We start from the raw sequence: 22,210 nt of genomic DNA, 5'->3' as shown, positions 1-22,210 counted from the left end.
TTTGTGTATCTAATTAACATTGTTTTGACTTAAAATGTATTTCATCGCAAGTGTGATGAAAAATATCATTTGTAAATTAGTTCACATTGCAGATGTAATTATAATGAACCATTTAGTGTTATAGTCTGTGGCGATAACGCCGATAACTGTAACCTTATTTATTGCAGTGACAAGGTCTATGTTCAGTTGGCCTGGGCATTAATATTGTTTCATGAATTGTTTGTTGCATTCCTTGATGTTTAACGCACAACCCTTTATCTGTGGGTGTGTGTGTGTGTGTGTGATTCAGAAAACAGCAGAAATTGCTGCGCGGACGTTGCTCAAAACAATTCACAAATGATTAATTTGTCAAAATTTAGGGTTCACTTTACATCGGACATTTCATACCCTTTGTATTGACAACCAAATTAGCTTGAACCCTGAATGGATCAACAATTAAAGTCTGACCGTCAGTCCAAATAATATCTGACACAGCGAAGCTTGAAAAAATATCTGACACAATCTATTTCAAATAAACGTTTCATCTATCTATCTTGTAGTCATAGACGAAGCGTGTCTTATTTTTGTGCGTTTCGTTGCGCAGTATATTATCGCAGATGACTGTACTGGGCATATTTCCACTTCGCGTCGCTAATTCTGCTGCTGGCTGTACATTAACGTCCACTCTACACGATGCAGCTTGACCTTTTGGATGCGTCAACAACGTTTATAACCTTCATGCGTTCTAATAAGGTTTATATTGGAACACTTACGCACGTAATCCTGGCGTGTGAGAGATGTTTTTGTATAAGACTTATGGCGTTCAAAGGGTTTACTTGTTTACAGTCCAGTTGTTTCGTGGAGAGGGGAGGGGCGTATAAATTAGCTTTATATTTATTTTAACGCAATCATTTGGTGATAGGAGGCGAGTCACGCACACAGCTGGATTATAGGTACATAGATGTCAAAAAAAAAACATAATCCTAACACAATATATTCGCTGTCCATTTCTAGTTTACAGTTATTTTGCAGGCATATCCGTCCTTTACAAACCATACATTTTTCATACGATGAGATAAAAAAATATTGTTTATATATTATTGAGTGCATCAGCTGTGAGCGAGACGCGCTATAGCTGTACGTTAGCATAGTTGTATTGTACGCATTTATACTTGGTCAACCAGATCTTGACAGTAGAAAATGGCGGCAAATTTGAAAATTGTAGGCGCGAAGGGATATCGCCCCATAGAAAATTTGAATTTCGCGCCTTTTTTTACTGACAAGATTTGGTTGACCAGCTATAGTTCATAGTAATTATTCCCAACTGTACCCCCATATCCGTCAAGTTCAAAGTCGATTGTCGGGAGCTATCGACGGCGTTGTTTAACTCTGTTAACTGAATTTGAACCTTACTGCAAGAGCATAAGGTCCAATCGTCAGTTAGCAGTGTTAGTATTTGTATTAATAAGTAGTTACATGGATAGTGAAGAGCAATGAGAATAGTTTCCGTAGTCGATTCGCCTCGCGTTTCCACAATTATTTGTGAACTTTATTGTGAAGACACTAAGGTTTATTATTGGTCACTTAGCACTGTACCATCGTCATGTCTACGATGTTATGTCTAGTTAAATGTCTACGATGGCCAGTTAAATGGTGACATTAGTACTTACTGACAACTTTGTGAGCGTGTGCTCTTGCTGGTGTCTGTAAGCGCCATACTTAAGTAGTATTAACATTAACCTCTAATATGTGTGTGGTGGTAAACAATCGTGCGCCAAACCTCGGTAGTGCTGTATAGAGCAGAAAAAAATGCTAAAAGGTAACTAAAATGATGACTCCAAAGTCAGTCAGTACCCTTGTCACACACAGACAAGAGGTTGATGAAATGAATTGTCGTTATAGCTAGCATAATCTTTACTGTTTTATTTTAATAAATTGGTATAGAATTAAAGGTCTTTTTGATTTTGACAAGATATTTATATGACTTGCTCGAACCATTATAAATTATAATATAGTTTTTAGACACATGATGCATTAGTAGAGGCGCGAGGCGGTCGAGAAATCTCTTCCAGACAACGCGAGGAGTAATTGTTTGACATTTCCTTGAGCAGTTATTAACGATTGTGTAAAATAATGATAATCATATTAGTTTTGTTTTTAGAAAATGATTATTGATATAAATATACAAAATTATATTTGCAATTGAGTTTTTATTTATCTTACAATATCTAACCTAATTTTATAAATAATAATAATGTAAAACAATATTACTAAAACAGCTTTTCTTAGATTTAATATCCAGGAAATTAAATATTTCCGTTAGAACTTAATATTGCAACAATAAATCTCATAAATACTAAAATAATTGAGTCAAATCTACAAGACTGGTACTTAGAATAAATTTAGAGAGAAAGCTCAGAAACATGAAAATAAATCTATTCATAAAAGTATAAGATTTATACTATAAAAAAGTAATCTCTTTCAATATACACCCACTACCACCACTTTATCTAGTTCTGAATATCAATGTATGTACACTTTGAACTGTACAGTCGTTATACATTAGCTAAGTGGGTGAAGTATTCAAAAGACTCAGAACACACTTTCAATAGAGGAAGGGTCGGACCGGACCAAGCTTACTCTGCATGACATTCGCACTGCACGTGAAATATGACGCTTATAATCAGTGGCGTAGCTAGAGGATGTGGCGCCCGGGGCAGGCACCAAATTTGCGCCCCCCCCCCCCCCCCACACGAAATGAACTAACGAAAGGGTTACTTTTTACTTATTAAAGTTTACTTTTGATTTAGACAAATAAGTGTTTTTTAGTCCATCGGTGGCTAACAAGCTTACGACTCACCTGATGGTAAGCGGTCACCGCATCCTATGGACGTCTACACTCCAGGGGCGTTACATGCGCGTTGCCGACCATTTTAAAACTTATACATTTCTTTTTTGGAGATCTCCTGCTTAGACTTGAAGATTCAATATCGCTTGTAAGTTTGGGATCGTAAACTATTCATAGCGCGTCTTTGGACTGATTTTAAGGGACCAAGGTGGCATCTAGGTGCTCCTGCCCAAAGGTGACAGCAGTACTCATTATATGGGATCTGTCCATGGTCGTACGCAGATTTTTTTAAGGGGTGGGGCAGAAGTAGGGGAGGCTGGGGACGTTGTAAAAGGGTACGGTTGAAACAGAGATTCTTAGCTTATGGTCAGAGACCAGGGTGGGACAACTGCCCCACTTTGCCCCACCGTGGGTACGCCTATGGATCTGTTTGCCCCAGAGTAAAGTATCGCCTCCCTTTATTGAGCACACCAAGTTTTTTTCTATACGAGCGCAGCCTACCCAGCAAGGTGGCTACGAAATTATTGGACGTCACTGATGGAGATGTCAACACCGAGGCTCCCAATACTCCCTGGCATGGGAAGGGTTGTGCCTTGAAAAATGAGGTTTTCTTAGCGGTAAACGCGCAAAATTGAGCCTTGGTGGAATTGAATTGGACTAAATTCTCCCGATCCCACACCGAAACTCTGGATAGAATGCTCTCAATAAGTACCTGACACAGGTTTTTCACGGCATTCTAGTATCACAGAACGAGCGATGTTGGCACGGCATGTATTGTGTTATACAGCTTGGTCCAAACCTTGCCGTCCAAAAATTTTTTTTAGATTCCTCACGCTGTGGGCTATCAGAATATGTATGTTAGCCAACTTTTCGTAGTTTTCGAATTATGATTTTATTTTTATTACTTTTAACTTTTGTTGAGAAATTCCGGGGTGAAGCAATTATTTATTTTAAAAAAACTGTTGAACTTTTTTGAATATTTCTTTTTGTAACATAATCCTTCACAAACGGCGCAGTTGCTAAAAAAAACTCAGCATCCTCACTTGGCTGAGTTGGAAAAAAAAGACAAACTTTTACGTTCAAGCATGTCAAGCTTAGATGTTGCCCTTACCTAAATAAATAAAAAATACAAGCGATTTCAAGGACTTTTGGTTATTTTAGAAACTGCTATACCCTACGTTTTTTAAAAGATCAAAAAAGTGATACGTAATAGTCATAATTTGTCAGAGTCGCCGGTCAAAGGAACTGAAGTGGAAAGCTTCCAAATTAGTAATTCATTACAAAATTTACAAAAATCCTCTTTTGTTATTTCTACTATTATTTTATGGGGTCACTTCATTTCATTTTTCATTTATTTAACATTAAAAGTCATGTGCATTACAGAAGATGTTAGTAGAATGTAGTCAGTACATGACACCCGGGTAGGGCGCATAATGTTAGTACTTATGAGGTACCCAATTTCCTACTTATATATATTTATTTATTTTTATTTATTTTTTTTTTTTTTCCACACTTACAACTATCTTTACAGGTGTATACTTTACATATGTATTTTTCCTAGTGTCCGACCGAAGGTTCGGTTTCGGTTTCGGTTTCGGCCAGTTTCGGCCAAAAAACCATGTTTCGGCCGTAGTTTCGGTTTCGGCCAAAAAACGGCCGAACCTTTCGGCCGGGCCGAAACATACACAATGGTACTTCGTTCTATGAAACTAAACTATGTGACAACAGACCAAAAGTTGTGGAACAAGTAGGACTACAACTACATTATGCTGATTTATGTATACAGAAATTACTTAATCGGTTTATTATTAAACACAATTCCACTAATGATGGGGCCACTGAACGGACGACGCAGTCTTAAGAGGCTGTCAATTAAATACCTAAAACGCGCGCACTGTCTAATTGTATCGTAGTAAATGAGATAGCACTGTCGCATGTTATTGGGCCTGAGCAAGGGAATACATAATAAGAAAACTCATCATCTTCCTCGCGTTATCCCAGCATTTTGGCCACGGCTCATGGGAGCATGGGGTCCACTTGACAACTAATCCCAAGAATTGGCGTCGGTACTAGTTTTTACGAAAGCGACTGCCATCAGACTGACCTTCCAATCCAGAGGGTAAACTAGGCTTTTTCGGGCTAGTCCTGCTTCCTCAATGGTAAATATCAAATGATATTTCGTTATATAAGTTCCGAAAAACTCATTGGTACGAGTCGGGGTTTGTAGTGTTTGTACCTGCGACCTTTGGATTGAAAGTCGCACGCTCTTACTCACCACTAGAAGAGGCCACCAGCGCTCAAGGAATTAATAAGAAAACTATTGAAATAAAAATAAATGTGGATTATTTGTGTAATATTACTCGTTAGCGGTTTAGGTACAAGTAAATGTTTTGACAAATTGATTTTAATTTCAGACACATAACATAAGTCAAGAAATAAAGACATTAGAACCGTTTAATGGTAATTTTAAGACCAATCTTTGCAATTATTTTCTATCGAGCCGATGTCGTTCAATCATGTATCGAGTGCGGCCACGGTCTTAAAATATAATAAATATTAACATAGTATAAATATATTTTTTGCTTTACTAAATCAAATAGTTTTTCTTAAAAGGGGCTACCTGCGGTTTTCATCGTTTTTTGACAAGTTTTGAATCGTATCTCCTACTTTTGCACTACAGATAGATTTTTATAAAACAAACGGCTATCGGTTCTTCAATCTTTATCTCCATTATTGTCTACCGGATTTTGAAAGAAATTGATACTATTTTATGATTTTTTAAACATTGTCTAAAAGAACACTTTTTCCTATCTAGATTGCTGTGAAGGATATTACTTATACGAAATCTACATATTTGGGTTCGTCTTTGACGTGCCGTGAAACGCGTCTAAGGTTTTTATTTTAAACGAATTAACACAAAAGTTATGGCCAGAAAACCAGTTTTTTGGCCTTAAATTGTTCAACTTTGATGCCAAATATGACAATGAACTTTGAAGTAAATATGGAATACTCTATTGCTTAATATGATAAGCTACAAAAAACATAAGAAAACTAAGGGATTTAGATCGAAGGTCATTGGCGTGGCGGAGCTCCTTAAGTAACATCAATTTCAAGGACATTGGGTGTTGACAGCCTCTTAATATGAGTTTAAAAGCGGTTTTATGTAATTTTTTCAACGATTTTAACAAGTCTTCAAAAGTTTCGGTTTCGGTTTCGGTTTCGGCTGAAACTAGAGCCAAAGCCGAACATTCGGTTTCAGTTTCGGTTTCGGCAAAAAAACATGTTTCGGTCGGACACTAATTTTTCCCCATCGCTATTTCATGTTATCAGTGCAAATACCACGAACAATTATTAGAAGGCATAAAAGCAACGTAAAGCTGCACCCCGGAATTTCTTAACAAAAGTTAAAAGTTAAACTCGAAAACTACGAAAAATCGGCTAACATACATGGGGTATATTCTGATAACCAACACCGAGGATTCTAAAAAAATGGACGTCAAGGTTTGGACCAAAAAATAACTGCATTTCCGTTGCCAGGGACGTTTTGGGATTATACTGAGCAATTTTTACTATAAGACCAACCCCTAAGTCGCTAAAAAAAAATTTGACTGTTTCCTACATTTTGGCTGGTCCATTTTCTATGGGAGGTCTTTTGCCCATTTTGGCGCCCCCCCTTGGACGGCGCCCGGGGCACGTGCCCCCCCCAGCCCCCCCCTAGTTACGCCACTGCTTATAATGACACGCTCGCTTTATTATATTCAAGTCGGTGCAAAAATAGCGGCCTCTAAGAGCGTGTGCAGATAATTTATAAATATCTGGCTCGCTTAACCACTTCTGCTGAATATAAGAAACAAGACAAGTTGCGTCCGTCACCGTTTGACGGCGACAATGGCCACATTCTCGAGCGACACGTCCCTCGGCACGTAGCGACACAGCCGGGCGTCGAACCCCCGCGCGCGCAGCCACAGCACGCGCCCCCAGTCGAACAGAGCCTTAGCGCGCCTCCCCGTCTCCTCGCGCTGTTCCTGCCTCCTCCCGGCCTCCTGAGCCTCCTGAGCCTCCTGAGGAGGCTCGAGGAGACGGCGCTCGCGGCTGCGCCCGTCGCCGCAGGTCGCCCACGATACGATGCCGAGCATTATGTTGAATTCTTCGGCGTCTATACCTAGTTCCTGAAAGGAGTTACGTTAATTTTGATAAGTCCAGCAATATTATTAAGCGAGCGAGATTCCGTTATGTGTGTCTGACCATATTTTGACCAGTGAATATGTAGGTCTTACTGAAAAACTTTTATAACGGGATCAACCCCGAAATCACTAAATAAATCAGAATAAAAAATATAATTAGAGAATACCGGAATATAATGACGCAACAGTTTTTTTACGCGTTTTCTCCCCATAATGATAGTTGATCAGTATGACCTACCAAATAATAGGTATTCATCTGTCAGTATTGTCAGACTAAATCACCCAGTATTTGAATGAATGAAACAATTCTAATCCTAACCCCAGAAGGCTCATTGCTTATAGGAAAAACATCTTATAAGGTTATTTCTTAACGTCTGTCCAAGCATTTTAAACTTTTGGACGCCAATGACCGATATATCCGCACCGTCGGTTCAACGCCAAAGACTGATTAATCGGTCACAGACAGAGCAACATAGACCTACGTGCATATGCATAAAGTTCAATTTCAGTTTTGACACTTAGGTGACGTGGCGTCAGCGTGACAGCTTTTGTGTTTGACACGGTGTCGAAAAAGTTAAGGTCCGTGACTTTGTGTTCTTTACAATTAGAAGAGTCCAATATCGATATGAAAGATAAAGAGGAACAGGGAGTTATGTATGAAAGTAACCTTTAGTGGTTCGTTGGCTACGTAGAGCGCTTGCTCGATGCGGTGGTGGCAGCACGTCGCCAGCACCGCGCCTCTGGTCTTGGACACCACGCCTGGCGCCGCTATGCAGCGCAGTGCATAATCTGTAATACGTCAGTCGACGGTAGGTATGTATGAGATAGAACAACATTGGTTATCATAAAAGAGTGCATAATGCGTATAACAGCTATGAAATAAAACCGGCCAAGTGCGAGTCGGACTCGCGCGCGGAGGGTTCCGCGCCATCAACAAAAAATAGAGCAAAACAAGCAAAAAAACGGTCACCCATCCAAGTACTGACCCCGCCCGACGTTGCTTAACTTCGGTCAAAAATCACGTTTGTTGTATGGGAGCCCCACTTAAATCTTTATTTTATTCTGTTTTTAGTATTTGTTGTTATAGCGGCAACAGAAATACATCATCTGTGAAAATTTCAACTGTCTAGCTATCACGGTTCGTGAGATACAGCCTGGTGACAGACGGACGGACGGACGGACAGCGGAGTCTTAGTAATAGGGTCCCGTTTTTACCCTTTGGGTACGGAATCCTAAAAAAATAGTACAAAAAAATTTTTTTTTTTTTCTTATATCAAATGAATTAAGTTTATGACCCTGACTGTACACGATGCGTAAACTTACCCGTGGCGACCCCGCAGAGATGCTTGGCGAGCGCCACCACGGCCTCGCACTCCGCAACGACCGGCACGGCCTCCAGAGCCAAGTGAGCCAGATCCGCGCGAATCCGCACACCCACTTCACTCTCCTTACTTTTATCTGTCTCTCGGGTCTCTCCGTTCCCGTCTTTTGAATTAGCTGTTATATGATAATTAGATTCTGTAGTTGATATTCCATCCTCCCCATCTTTTGAGTTACATATTACATTTGAATTTTCACTGTTTCTTGATATTTTGTCACTATTCAATATTTTATCAAGTGTCTCTCCATTACCGGTGTCCTTTGAGTTAGTTGAATGTTCAGAAGATTCTGTATTTGATATATTATTTCTCTTCAATATCTTGTTGGGTGTACTTAACTTTTTACCATCTACTCCGTCAATTTTATTGAGTTGGTTGTCCTCAGGACCGACATCGCCTTTCTGGTCTTGGAGATCTATATTGCTGACCCTACTTTCCGTAGCATTATCACTCGGAGCTGTGTGTGTGGGAGGAGCAGAACGCAGTTTGTTGTCGCGCTTGTGCCGCAGCGGGGCGCGGTCCACGGCCAGTACCCGGCCGCCGGTGTTGGCGCACCACGCGTGAGCTGCGTAGTAGCACAGCTGGCCTGCAAACCAAATAAATAATAGTACATTATTGTCGAGGCTCGGAAGTAGCTACTTGCAGGCTGAGGATTCGTTTTAATCCGAATCCGTTAATTGAATCCGAAGCCAGCAAGTAGCCTTCCAGCCGAGTCATATATAGTGCTTTTCTCAAAAATGGTGCAAGAAATAGAAATATTTTACAGAAGCAACGTTCTAATTTTCACAGAAAAAAGTAAAACCATTAAAAAGATTTGGTTGCCGCCTTTAAAAAAAAGAAGTGTATTTTTCTGCTGAAAATACGCCAACGTATTTGAGACACCTAAATAGTCGCGGTACCAACATTATAATAATAAGTGTTGATCATCTGTTTGGCTGTTTAATGGACCTATGCCTTCGTTTGATATGGCCATTTAAAGTTTAAAAAAGTTTGGAACTCGTTAAATAATGGAATTTGTATGCGACATTGCAGTCCCGAAATCGAGACTGCAATGTTTTTAACTTTTTAATTTTTTGAATGACCATAAACTACGCATTTCGCGACCTATTTTTTAACCGGCAACGTCGACTTTGCCGTCCATTTTTGAGAAAATACTTTATATGTCGTCGACAGTTCATAGAATTGATCATTTCATGAAAGGTAATTTTAATTTAGAATTGATGGTTAGGTTAGGTTGGGTTTAACTTTGTCATGATGTGGCCAACCAATCATTTCATGAAATGATTGCCACATCCGTAATATACATATATGTGGTTATATGTAAGTATAAAAGACATCCATAATCCATAATCACTGAGGAGTAAAATATTTGTAGCTTAAAATTAAAGTTTTGTTATAAAGTTATAACTGTTGATAGTGTTGATCATTCAATATACAAACTACGAGGGGCGTTCAAAATATTCTCGGTATTGATATCTTACGACCTCTTCTAAAATTTCTTTCGTTACTGGCCGCTAAGGTTTATTCATTGACATTAAAAAAAAGTATAATTCGAACCGAGATAGTCTTTTGTTTTTCTGCAATTGCTGAACAAACATGAACATCCTGTGCGAATTGACAATGTTAACTAAATTAGAACATCGATGCGTGATAAAATTCTTGACAAAACAGGGTAAAAATCAAAAAACCATAAAAGAGGAAATGGATTGTGTTTACCGTGAGTCTGCTCCTTCTTTATCTACCATTCAAAAGTGGTCAAGCGAGTTTAAACGCGGAAGGGAGAGTGTTGAAGATGACCCTAGACCTGGCCGGCCTGTAGTAGCTACTTCACAAGAAAATATTGATAAAGTGGAAAAACTTATATTGGAAGATGGTCGAGTGAAGGTAAAATCTATAGCACAAGTAACCAATCTCTCTATTGGTACCGTACATGATATTATACATGACCATCTTAATATGTCAAAAGTAAGTGCAAGATGGGTTCCGCGAATGCTGACTCGGCTTCAAAAAGACATGCGTGTAGCTTGTTGTTCCGATTTTATTGACCTGTGCGGTGAAAATCCTGATGAGGTGCTGCAAAGAATAGTTACTGGAGATGAAACCTGGGTTCATCATTATGACCCAGAGAGTAAACAAGAGTCCATGCAGTGGCACATTAAGGGTTCAGCTCATCCCAAGAAGTTGAAGGTCATCCCTTCAGCTGGCAAGGTCATGGCCACGATATTTTGGGATTGTGAAGGAGTATTACTAATCGATTATAAAGAAAAAGGTGTAAATATCACAGGACAGTACTACGCTAACATTCTACGTCAATTAAAGGATGTAATTAAAGAAAAGAGGCGAGGAAAGTTAACCAAAGGTATTCTGCTTCTGCATGACAACGCCCCCGTCCATACTGCTCATATTGCCAAGGCAGCTATTGTTGAACGTGGGTTTAAAACTGTTACTCACCCACCGTATAGTCCGGACTTAGCCCCCAGCGACTTCTTTTTGCTCCCCAATCTTAAAAAGGATCTGCGTGGAAATAAATTTTCTGACGATGAAGCATTGAAGGCGGCAGTGGAGGAGCATTTTTACACGAAAGATAAAAAATATTTTTACGAGGGATTAAAAAAAATAATTGATCGATCTTTTAAGTGTATGAACATAGGGGGGGAGTATATTGAAAAATAAAAATATCAAACTTTTCGTACTTGTTTGTTTTCATTCTCATACCGAGAATATTTTGAATACCCCTCGTATGTAAGAAGGAAAGATAAATAAACTTCGATTTTCGCTTTTCTTGATCATAGTTATTAAGTTGCTAACCCTTGCCGGCTCCTAGCTCCACATAGCAAGCCCTTGGCGTTGCCAGGCCGGCGTGCTGGGCGGCCCACAGCAGCGCGGACACCTGCCGCAAGTGCCGTCGGGAGCTCTCCGCACGGTCCTCCTCGCTGAACTCGGGGAGTACTGCACGGTGGATCGGCCGAGGGGGCTGCGCTGTGATGTGGCCTTCCACATGCTCTATTTCGAAGATATTTTACATTAGTGTCTATTTTGTTATGATGGAGCAAAGCTACATTTAAGGGTCACTTTGAGATGCACTTTCCATGTTTGTAAATTACGTTATTATTATTAATAATGTAATTTAAAAGTATTACATTTTTTTATTCAGAATTCTTTTGATCTTAAATTATCTGAATTATCAGAAGAATAAGAATAATTTATTGAGAAAACCTTATTAATTATTAATTAGAAGAGACCGAAATTTGAGCACATTTTCTAAAAGTGAAATTAAAGTATTAAATTCAGAAGATAAAGCAATAATTTACACAACACACTACAATACTTACTAGCATACAGATGGTTGACTTTATCAATGACCTTAGCAAGTGCATCCTTAGGGTATGAGCCGAGGGGCCGCCTGGGACAGGTGTCCACCGCCTCCGGAGCATTGATGTTGTGCATGATGTAGGGGGGCTGCTCCGTGCGCCGCGCGTTGCAGATCGCCAGGTGCTTCAGCAGCTTGCTGGCGTAGCAGGTGCTGGTCATGGAATAGTAACACTAAGTAATAGGTGTATTGGTGATAAGAGAAGATATGTGTTAACTTAAAACTTACAAAGTAAAATAAGTAAGAATAAAGTTTAAAATGAATGAGGAATAGAATGTTACTCACTGCTTAGGATCATTTGGACAGGGTATTCTCTTGTCCATCTGAAAAATAAAAGTTACTTTGAAAATTTTCATTATATAATTGTAACTGAAATATGACTGGCTAGTCAAACTATCATAGTAACAAGGAAAACATATTCGTCTAAGACAAATGTAAATAGTAGAAATTTAACCATATGGAAAAGTTAGATGTTGATTTCCGTTGATAAATCCTTCACGCAAAGCGTTACTGTAGATGCGTCAGTCAATATGTAAGCACATTTTATTAGTTATAGAATGGACTTGTTGAAGATCACGAGCTGATGACGTGACGGACCTGGTCAGCTTCAGCGTTCGGCTGCGGTTCGTGTTCGCCGCAGTACTGGCGCCCCGGCTTCACGGTCATGCGGCACAGCCGCTTTTTGCGCTGCACGAAGAACTGGCACTGTGGCGTTACGGCTGCAGCGGGAGTTTTCTCTTCACCAGACATGGTGAACCACTTTGTTTACAAAAATTACGAAGTTTCTGAGGTTATGTTTTTGACAGCTATGATAAGGTTGAGGATAATTTGAGCACTTTCAGAGCATGGTAAAAACGGTAAAAAATAACGCATTTTGCACGGTCGTTTGCAAGGAGCAAGGAGAGCAGCAAAAAAAAAATAAAAAAAAATTGAACAATTTTGAACTTGAAGTAAGCTAAAGAAATAATCGACATAAACAAAACTGAAATACCGAGGGGATTTGATGTAAATAAATAATTCAAATTCTTGCTTTGCCCAAGCTACAATCAAAAAAATCCTGGCAACACCATTCTTTCCGTCAAAAGTTTTAGGTTAGGCGTCGCGTCATTGCGGTTTCCAATTGTTTTTCTCGTATTATGTAGTGTTAGTGGTCCAAAATGAGTTCCCCGAGCAAGGAAACCGAGGAGCCGTCGTCGAGTTCCGCGGCCGTGCCGAATGGGGCGGGCGGCGACGGCTGCAGCGGCGAAGAGAAGGCGGAGGGCCCGCGGCCGCCCGCCAAGCGGCCGTTGTCGACGCCAGTCATCGAGATCTCGGACACGGACAGCGACGACTCGGACGTGTGCGCTGTCAAGTCGTACCAGGCCACGGCCGACGAGGTGAAGCGTATCCGCGGCGGTGAGTGATGCCCTCCAGCCCGCACTTTGTATTGCCAAGATGGGCGGGAAATTCGAACACCTATGTTGTGTTTGCTATTGCTATTCCGTTAGGCATTTGGTATTGAAAGAATGCTTAACTCCTTCAGAACAGTAATCTGCGATTTCAAGTAGGTTGTAATTAGCAATGTTTACTATACAACACAACCCAACATACAGTTTAAAATGCTCGAAACCTGAAGTCATTAGAATAATAATAGCTCATCATTATCAGTTAAAATTGGTTAGGAAACCCCAGTGCACTTAGGAACTGAGTTAATAGTGAGTTTTAGTGTGTGTATTGTTTGTCCATTATCCAATTTTTATGAATTCTTAAATTAACTCCCTTAAAATGATCTTGTTCAATGAATTTGCAGCAGACCAAGACTACTCCTCATCCTCCTCCTCCTCCTCGGACTACAGTTCGGACTCCGAGTCCGCCTGGGAGGATGACTCGGTCCTCGTTGAGAGTGAGCCCCCGCCCGCTCGGCTGGTGTGTGCACAGCTCAACCCTAGAGCTAATAGGATGGACGACCCTACACTTAACCCTACTATTAAGGTGGGTTGTCTTATCTGATGTAACATATAAATACATATTTGTTGATAAAAGTTTTTGTCACAAAATTGCTTGCAATTTGATCTTAACAAACTATCAAACATGCAACATGTTTATGGGTGGATCAACTATTTCTTGTTGTTATTCTGTCCGGTCAGCCAGGAGACAATAGTAGCATAGTTTGTTAGAAGACATTGTACACCACCTTCTTCTGACACGCTTGGTAGACGACCCTCAATGGAAAGGGTTTATAAGTATTACAAAAAAGCGTGTTTGGTGAATTTAAATGCCTAAAAATCAGGTTTTAAAGAGTCACCCAGGAGAACGTAACCATGGCAACGAGTGACAAGAAAAAGTTGATTCATCCTTATAAATTAAATAATATCTTGTAAAGATTAAATTATCAGATTTTCATTCATATGTTAGTCATTATGTCATGATTCTAAGAAAAACAATTCTTATTTTCTATCACACAAAATAAAAATTTCTTTACTACACTACTCTGTTTCAGTCACAAGAACTCATAGACAAATTCAAAACTCACTGGACGGAGCAGAAAGACTTGTCCATCCCCGAACTTACATTAACCTGCTCCCCATTCCGGCTCGGGCTCCTCCATGGGTTGCTGGCCAACCCGGACATGATCAACAACATAGTAGACGACATGAACACACTAGACTGGTCGAGGAAGAAGATGGACTTGTATGAGTTCCACCAGACTGCAGACCTGGCCAGCCTCACGTGGCAGCGGAGTATTCGAGGCATACATGAGCTGCTGAAGACTGAAGTTATGAGCTGGGTAAGATTTAGAAGAGGCCTTCTGATTCATAGCCTAATAATGGCTTCTGGGAGGTTATTGTATACAACCTGACAGTGCTCAGTAAAGTAAAAATCAAATATTTAAATTGGAATTAGTCCACTAGGATAAAAGTGCTTTGTGGTCCATCTAAATATGCTAAGTAGTAGTGCTGTAACTAATAGTGCTTTATTTATTTCAACTTCTTTTATTCATAAAATTGTGTGTAAACAGCTTAAGTGGGATTAGATGTTATTTGGGAACTGTTGATACAATTTATTTGATTATACAAAATGCTAGTTTGGTCATTTGCAGGTTTAGACACTGCTTTTCTTTTGTCTTATCCAATTTTCCAAGCCTCAGACTTCTTGAAGCACCAAAGTGTGGTTTGCAGAATATTGTTTGATCATGTTTTGAATGACCAGGTATCCGCAGTGACGGGTCTCGAGCTAACATCGGTATCAGCGTCCTGTTCCCTCTACGGTCCCGGCGACCACCTGCTGGTGCACGACGACCTGCTCGGGAGCCGGCGCGTCGCCTTCATACTGTACCTGGCGCCGTGGACCTGCCCTCCTCAACGGGATCAAAATGGAGACGATCACGTGGTCAGTATATTATAAATGTATAATTTTCAGGGATATATGGCCAGAGTGTCCATTATTTGGAAAGTCAGAGAAATAACTCAGTTAACTTACGTATGTGTCGTATAAAAAATTATTGCAGAGGTGCTAAGCTAATAGTTTTGCTAACTAACTCGGAGTCGATAGGTGATGACAAATAGTTGATTGCGATGTTTTTGTTGAAGCCCTGCCTAAACATCAAGTACATGCTATGTTTAAACTTAATTGTCCTCAGGACGTGGACAACGACACAGGTTGGAGCGCGCACATGGGCGGAGCCCTAGAGTTGTTAGAGCGCGACGAGGACGGCCGGCCCACGGACGTGGCGCGGTCGGTTCTGCCTGCCAACAATATGCTGGCGTTCTTCCAAGTCGGCCCGGAGACTTTCCATCAGGTAAATATGTCCTCGGTATTTACCAACTTGCAAATATGTCCTTGGCATTTTCTCTAGAGGGACCTATACATGTCCTTTCTCTCTGGAGGGACCTGTATAAATATACATTTATACAGGTCCCTCCAGAGAGAAAGGACAGGACAACTCCGACTGCGAAACTAAATCCGTAGCACGAAATGAAAATACTTTCAATATAAAATTAAAGGCGTTTCATATGACTCTTTTCGTAATACATCGGTCGCGTCGTGTATCTCCGGTCGAGTCGAAGCGGTGCCGAGACTCGGCGAGAGGCTCAACGACTGTGTACAGCTGGCATTACGAGTACCGATGGCGAGGTGTATCGCGAATGAAAACGGCCGTGCCACCCCGGGTGCATCGCCCTTTAACCGCGTGACGAACTGACGAATACTTTGATGAGCGCTCGCTTACTAAAGGAATTTGGTACAGAACAATTCAATGCCAGCCCCCTCAGGTCCCATGGTTTGACAAAAAACTAAGTAGGAAACAGGTAGTATCACTCCTTAGGCTTCGTTCCGGGCACATTCCATCAAACAAATTCAAGCACCTGATGAGACTTGCTGCAACACCAAACTGCTCTGAGTGCGATATAATAGAAGACGTCCACCATGTGTTGATGGAATGTGTCCGCAACGAGGCGCTGAGGAGTGACATGACATTCATCAAAACTACCAACTTAGGGAGTTGCAACGTCGTCCTGGCATCGCCTCTATCGGACGAGGCCAGGATGATGTGCAACCTGTACTTAAAAATAATGTAGTGGTGTAAGTAATTCTACACTACTACATTATTACTTTATCTCACTACAGGGGTGACATAGTCACTATGTGATAAAACCCCTTTAAAATTAAGATTAATAAAAAAAAAAAAAACTGACGAAGCGAGATACAGTATTCCCCCTGGTGTAGGTCGGCGAGGTGTTGTCGCTGGAGTTGCCGCGGTTGTCCATCAACGGCTGGTTCCACGGGCGCGCCGGCGCAGAGCCGCCCGCGCCGCCCGAGCCCCCAGCCCCGGACCAGCGCCGCCCCACCACAGACCCGGTAAACATTTTTAATTATCAAATATCAAATATCAACATTTATTCAGTAAATAGGCCACAAGGGCACTTTTACACGTCAATATGGAATTTACATACAGCAAAAAAAAACACATCAATAATTATAAAATACAACTAAGCCGTAAATATCAAATCAAACTAACATAGAGATGTATAAAGCCTCTAAATGTCGAATTACAAAAAACGCAATAACAATAGTATTGAAAAAAAAAACACAAAGATATTAAAACTATAATCTAAAATTATTTAGAGATGTAAATGTCTCTAAGTGTCATCATAACTAAAAGATTACAATATATAGTAGTTAATCAAGTTATCCTTAGAGATGTATAGGGTCTCCAAGAGTCAAAATCCTGTATACCTAATTAAAACATTCATTAAATTAAAGAAAATGATAGTCAAAATAAAATAGCATACGAGAACTGAATGAGAACTGATATTTATTTTATTTATTTTTTATTTTTTTCCACACTTACAACTATCTTTACAGGTAAACCTAAGACAATAGTGTAACTATTAACCATACGCGTACATACAAATACGCGTGTTCGCTTTATGCACTTCTGCGGTTAACTTTATTTCGGTCAACGATTTTACTTGTAGCGTCAGGAGAATTAAAAAAAGCTTAGAAAAATTTACTACCAATGCTATGTTGTGCCCGTTTCAATACTTTCAATGATAATACTGAACAACTTTCTCGACGGTGTCGCCCCGCATTGTAAATGATGACACATTTTGGCTGATCAGACGTCGATGTTTTCTAAAGGACGGCCATTTTTTTGCTATTGGGTTGGTCCTGTAATTTTCCAATGCCAACACATATTTTATTTTAAATTCTTAACATAGCTTCGTCAAACTGTGCATAGGTGGTGATGCAATCGATGCTGGAAGCGACGTACATGACGCCGCGCTCCCGCGCCGCCATTCAAGCGCAAATGGAGCGGCGCTCCGAGGTGTCGCTGCGGGACCTGCTGCAGATAGACTTCTACACCAGCTTACTGGAGGCGTTACGGCAAGAAGGTAGGGTTCATGTAGCTCTTTCAACCTGTTCTTGTCATTTGTATGTCTGTCTGTTCTTCGCAGGGAATAAAATAGGCAGTTAAACGCAAAAGGTGATAGTTCCAAACAACTGACAGGCTCAGGCAGGTAATCTGTGGGTCCATTAAGAAGTTGCTTGTATTTATTTAAGCTGTACTTATTACGGTGTACGCTGTCAATGTTTTCAAGCTAATAAATAGGCTATAGTTCGTTTTTTTCAGCATTAGAAATAAGGTAAACAATCTTGATGTGTCTTTTAATTGAAAAAAATATATTTAAAAATAAGTTACGGTAAATATGTAAAAATTATGAATCTAATACGATCTTTTATAGTCTTCTGCTTTCATAAGTAATAGTTATTGATTTTTAAAAAGTGTTTTTCAATTAAAAGACATGTTAAAATCGCTTACCTTCTTTCAAGTTCTTTCTAATGCTAAAAAAAACGAACTATAGGCTTTCTTATTAACCTTTCATCTGTGTTTGATAAGCATCCTACCAATTATTTTCTATAATCTTTTTGATTTTTTTAACTGTTTTGTTTGTTCTAAGTTTTAAGGCACAACTAGGGTTTGAATCTAGGATTTAAGTAAACCACCCACGCACAAACGAAAGGCAACTTTAAGCTTTGTGATATTTCCCGTAGACCTACCCTGGGAGCGCGCAGGGCCGGGCAACGAGCGGCGCTACCGGCGCCTCCCCCCGCTGTGGGAGGACTCCCTCCCCCTCGAGCACCCCGTCCGGCAGCTGCTCAAGATGGCGTCCGGCGTGGCGTGGTTCCGCCTCCTCCACGACTGCACGGATCTCACACTCACCAAATATGAGAGGCTTGAGCTGCAGAAGTGGTCTCCGGGGGACTTTACTGTAAGTTACTAGATGGATGTCTTGTAGATATACCCTGGGAGCGCTCTGGCCGCACCACATCAGATAACTTCTTAAGATGGCGTCCGGCGTGGCGTGGTTCCGCCTCCTCCACGACTGCACGGATCTCACACTCACCAAATATGAGAGGCTTGAGCTGCAGAAGTGGTCTCCGGGGGACTTTACTGTAAGTTACTAGATGTTTGTCTTGTAGATATACCATGGGAGCGCTCATTAGATAACTTTCCAAGATGGCATCTGGCAACACGCGGTTCCAGTCTACTCCGCGACTGCACGGATCTGGCGCTCACTAAATATGAGAGGCTTGAGCTGCAGAAGTGGTCTCCGGGGGACTTTACTGTAAGTTACTAGATGGATGTCGTGTAGATATACCATGGGAGCGCTCATTAGATAACTTCCCAAGATGACGTCTGGCAACACGCGGTTCCAGTCTACTCCGCGACTGCACGGATCTGGCGCTCACTAAATATGAGAGGCTTGAGCTGCAGAAGTGGTCTCCGGGGGACTTTACTGTAAGTTACTAGATGGATGTCGTGTAGATATACCCTGGGAGCGCTCTGGCCGCACCACATCAGATAACTTCTTAAGATGGCGTGCGGCAACACGCGGTTCCAGTCTACTCCGCGACTGCACGGATCTGGCGCTCATTAAATATGAAAGATTGGAGCTGCAGAGTGGTTCCCGGGGGACTTAACTGTAAATGGTGACTATACAGCACTCCATCCGGCTGATGACGGCGTCCAATCACTTGCCGCCGTCGCAACAGTTTTCTATTCGGTTTCGTAAGCGTATCCGGCAGTAATCAATCAACTGTTGGCAATTGTCAGTTTGTATAGATAGCGTCATCATAGCTCGCCCCTTCTCTAGTTGAGTTCTATGAGATTTGGCTTAAAGGGCTAGAATTATATTTAAACAGAACAAGAATTCGACACAATTCTAGGGATCGACAGGGCAAGCTATGCTGGCGCCATCTGCTAAATACTTCGACCGACCGACCCCATTGATGCGTTTAGAATTGTATACAGGTAGCAGGAGCGGGGCGTTCATACTCGTATAACTATTTTTTCAATGTCATATCGAGTTTTTAGGGTTCCGTAGCCAAATGGCAAAAAACGGAACCCTTATAAATTCGTCATGTCTGTCTGTCTGTCTGTCGGTCTGTCTGTCCGTCCGTATGTCACAGCCACTTTTCTCCGAAACTATAAGAACTATACTGTTGAAACTTGGTAAGTAGATGTATTCTGTGAACCGCATTAAGATTTTCACACAAAAATAGAAAAAAAACAATAAATTTTCGGGGTTCCCCATACTTCGAACTGAAACTCAAAAAAAATTTTTTCATCAAACTCATACGTGTGGGGTGGGGTCGTGGGGGGTATGGATAGGTCTTCAAAAATGATATTGAGGTTTCTAATATCATTTTTTTCTAAACTGAACAGTTTGCGCGAGAGACACTTCCAAAGTGGTAAAATGTGTGTCCCCCCCTGTAACTTCTAAAATAAGAGAATGATAAAACTAAAAAATATATATGATGTACATTACCATGTAAACTTCCACCGAAAATTGGTTTGAACGAGATCTAGCAAGTAGTTTTTTTTTAATACGTCATAAATCGCCTAAATACGGAACCCTTCATGGGCGAGTCCGACTCGCACTTGGCCGCTTTTTTAAATCTACCTCACTTAGGCCACTCGGCAACCTTCGAGGCTCAACAACGAACGTAACTCAGCATCTATCCCCAGCTCCTGCCGCCGCGCTCCATGTACTCGTCGCCGCGGCTGGAGGCGGTGCTGTACCTGGGGCTGCCGGCGCGGCCGGTGTGCGGCGGCGCCACCACGTACCTGGCGCCCGAGGAGCGCCCCGCGGAGCACCCGGAGCCCGACGCCGCGCTAGTCACCGTCCCGCCCGTCTCCAACGCGCTCAGCCTCGTGTACTGCGACGCGGGCGCCGCCGGCTTTACCAAGTACCTCAGCAGAATGACTATGGCGCCCCAGGACCACTTCTTCATGCTCACGTGTACGTACCGGGAGTGACGAACGTGTTGCGGTTGCCTCCGCGTGCGGGAGAGGCAAGGGTGTCTCGTTAACGGTTGACTTTAAGGTTAGGATGTGCCGGGGTGAGTTTTGAGGCGTTTACAAAGCGATTTTTCTCCTGAGAGTATCGAACGTGTTATGATTATCTCGTGACTGTATCTCCGGAGGAGGGGGGAGGCTCAAAAACTGTCATGTAATATTTGATGTCCAGGGGAGTGCAGGAAAGTTATTAGTATTAACTCTCATTGATATTAAACTTTTGTGAGACATATTTTAAACTGTTTAGACGACAACGGTTTCACTCACTTGAATTTTTAGTCGCTATTGGCGACATGTTTCGGGAATCGGGCCCTTCGGGGGTCCTTCCTCAGGCGCTCGTGCTCGCGGCTCGTGCAACTCGTGCACTGATCGCGCCGCCCGCTCCGCCGCTCCCCGCGCGCGCGCTGACAGGGCGGGGCGGGGCGGGGGCGCGGTGCACTCCTCATCCGGAGTTGTCAGGTGAAAGTTTAGTAGGGCGGCTCTATCGACTGACGTCAAGCACATAGTGTGCGTGCACGTTGTCGTCTAAACAGTATTAACTCTACCTGAATAGAAGCAAATCGGCCTTAAAAACCGCCCCATGACTTTCAATACGTTTACGATACTTTCATTAGCGTCACCGGAATGCCTGGCTGGTCTATAACGTATGATTTCGTTCACACGGTAGCTTATTTTAGCCGTTCGCTGATATGTAGTCTAAGTTCACGATGGATTGTTCTTCACTCGAAACCTTCACATAGTTTAGCGACAACCGCTCACGGTCACATCTCAACGTGAAATAAGCGAAGGCCGGAAGGACCCGAATCCATTTTATAAGCACGCGATTATACCGCTAATTACAAATAGGTTATAGCTTAAAATTGCGTAAACATTGTTGGATTTGCGTCTCTTTGGTTCTCGCTAATTTCTTATACATCTACATTAGTAAAAGAGAACTCTACGTGCATTAGCATAAGATTCATCTTCGCATACACCACAAGAGTTTCATTATGATGTAACGTTCAAAAGTTACCAATTCATTTCGCATCGACTTTCCGCGACTTGTCACTCGCACTGTACTAATTAGTAAAGGATAGCTGTGCCGGTCGCGGGTAGTTTTGCTAGTCTTTCATACACAGAGAAAGTAAGTGCGCGTATTTTTGTAATAAAATGTAGATTGTTATACATAAGGGTTGAATGTAACGAGTACACAAGCGAGCGAGTGCGTTTATAGTTAGATGGATGTACTACCTATTTAATTGTAAGGAAATTTGCAAAACATATGTTTTCATCTCTTTACCGGTACATGAGAACAGATAACTTATTCTTTAGGAATGAAAATAATTTTAAATTAAGTATGTAATTTTAGTTTTTGACAGAAGAGATGAAAATGTATATTTGCGTGGCTGCGATCTTAAGCGGCGTTAGGGGTTTATACACTGGATTTATTGCAGAATTTTGACAGTTTTGTTGTCGAAAACAATAGCTGATATAGTATATAGTGTATACTTACCCTTATTGTAAATAGTAGCGATGTAGCGAAATGCAATGAATTAATTTTAATACAGTTTTGTTGAGTTTGTGGTTCTGGTGTGGTCGTTAGTTGACATGCCAAAGATCTACAGTACA

At 41.4% G+C, this 22,210-nt stretch overlaps 3 protein-coding genes across 3 annotated transcripts in view; 2 read left to right on the top strand and 1 right to left on the bottom strand.

Annotated features, from left to right (window-relative positions):
* The window catches only part of LOC134654676 (uncharacterized), a 262,505-nt gene that overhangs the window by 21,989 nt on the left and 218,306 nt on the right, over positions 1 to 22,210 (top strand). The gene's annotated exons all lie outside the window — the stretch shown is intronic.
* On the bottom strand, positions 6,697 to 12,557 carry LOC134654900 (tRNA:m(4)X modification enzyme TRM13 homolog). Its single transcript, XM_063510360.1, has 7 exons — positions 12,358 to 12,557; positions 12,046 to 12,083; positions 11,723 to 11,913; positions 11,199 to 11,393; positions 8,335 to 8,976; positions 7,679 to 7,800; positions 6,697 to 6,996 (listed from the first exon to the last, which is right to left on the bottom strand). Exons 1-7 carry the CDS (start codon positions 12,508 to 12,510, stop codon positions 6,697 to 6,699), a joined length of 1,641 nt encoding a protein of 546 aa, XP_063366430.1. The 5' UTR covers positions 12,511 to 12,557.
* LOC134654653 (prolyl 3-hydroxylase sudestada1) lies at positions 12,841 to 20,602 on the top strand. Its single transcript, XM_063510123.1, has 9 exons — positions 12,841 to 13,155; positions 13,550 to 13,731; positions 14,240 to 14,527; positions 14,950 to 15,129; positions 15,380 to 15,538; positions 16,465 to 16,596; positions 17,480 to 17,633; positions 18,295 to 18,512; positions 20,273 to 20,602. Exons 1-9 carry the CDS (start codon positions 12,918 to 12,920, stop codon positions 20,561 to 20,563), a joined length of 1,842 nt encoding a protein of 613 aa, XP_063366193.1. The 5' UTR covers positions 12,841 to 12,917; the 3' UTR covers positions 20,564 to 20,602.

Source organism: Cydia amplana, chromosome 15 (genome assembly GCF_948474715.1).
Source record: "Cydia amplana chromosome 15, ilCydAmpl1.1, whole genome shotgun sequence".
In the NCBI taxonomy this organism is placed as follows: Eukaryota; Metazoa; Arthropoda; class Insecta; order Lepidoptera; family Tortricidae; genus Cydia; species Cydia amplana.
This window is presented reverse-complemented; position numbering and strand designations above follow the sequence as displayed.

Coding starts and splice junctions, on each gene's coding strand:
- LOC134654900 (XM_063510360.1), bottom strand. CDS start 12,510: ATGTCTGGTGAAGAGAAAACTCCCGCTGCAGCCGTAACGCCACAGTGC. Junction 11,914..12,045: donor TGTCCAAATGATCCTAAGCA/GTGAGTAACATT, acceptor TTCCATGACCAG/CACCTGCTACGCCAGCAAGC. Junction 7,801..8,334: donor TCTCTGCGGGGTCGCCACGG/GTAAGTTTACGC, acceptor GACGTATTACAG/ATTATGCACTGCGCTGCATA.
- LOC134654653 (XM_063510123.1), top strand. CDS start 12,918: ATGAGTTCCCCGAGCAAGGAAACCGAGGAGCCGTCGTCGAGTTCCGCG. Junction 13,732..14,239: donor CACTTAACCCTACTATTAAG/GTGGGTTGTCTT, acceptor ACTCTGTTTCAG/TCACAAGAACTCATAGACAA. Junction 15,539..16,464: donor GCCCGGAGACTTTCCATCAG/GTAAATATGTCC, acceptor CCCCTGGTGTAG/GTCGGCGAGGTGTTGTCGCT.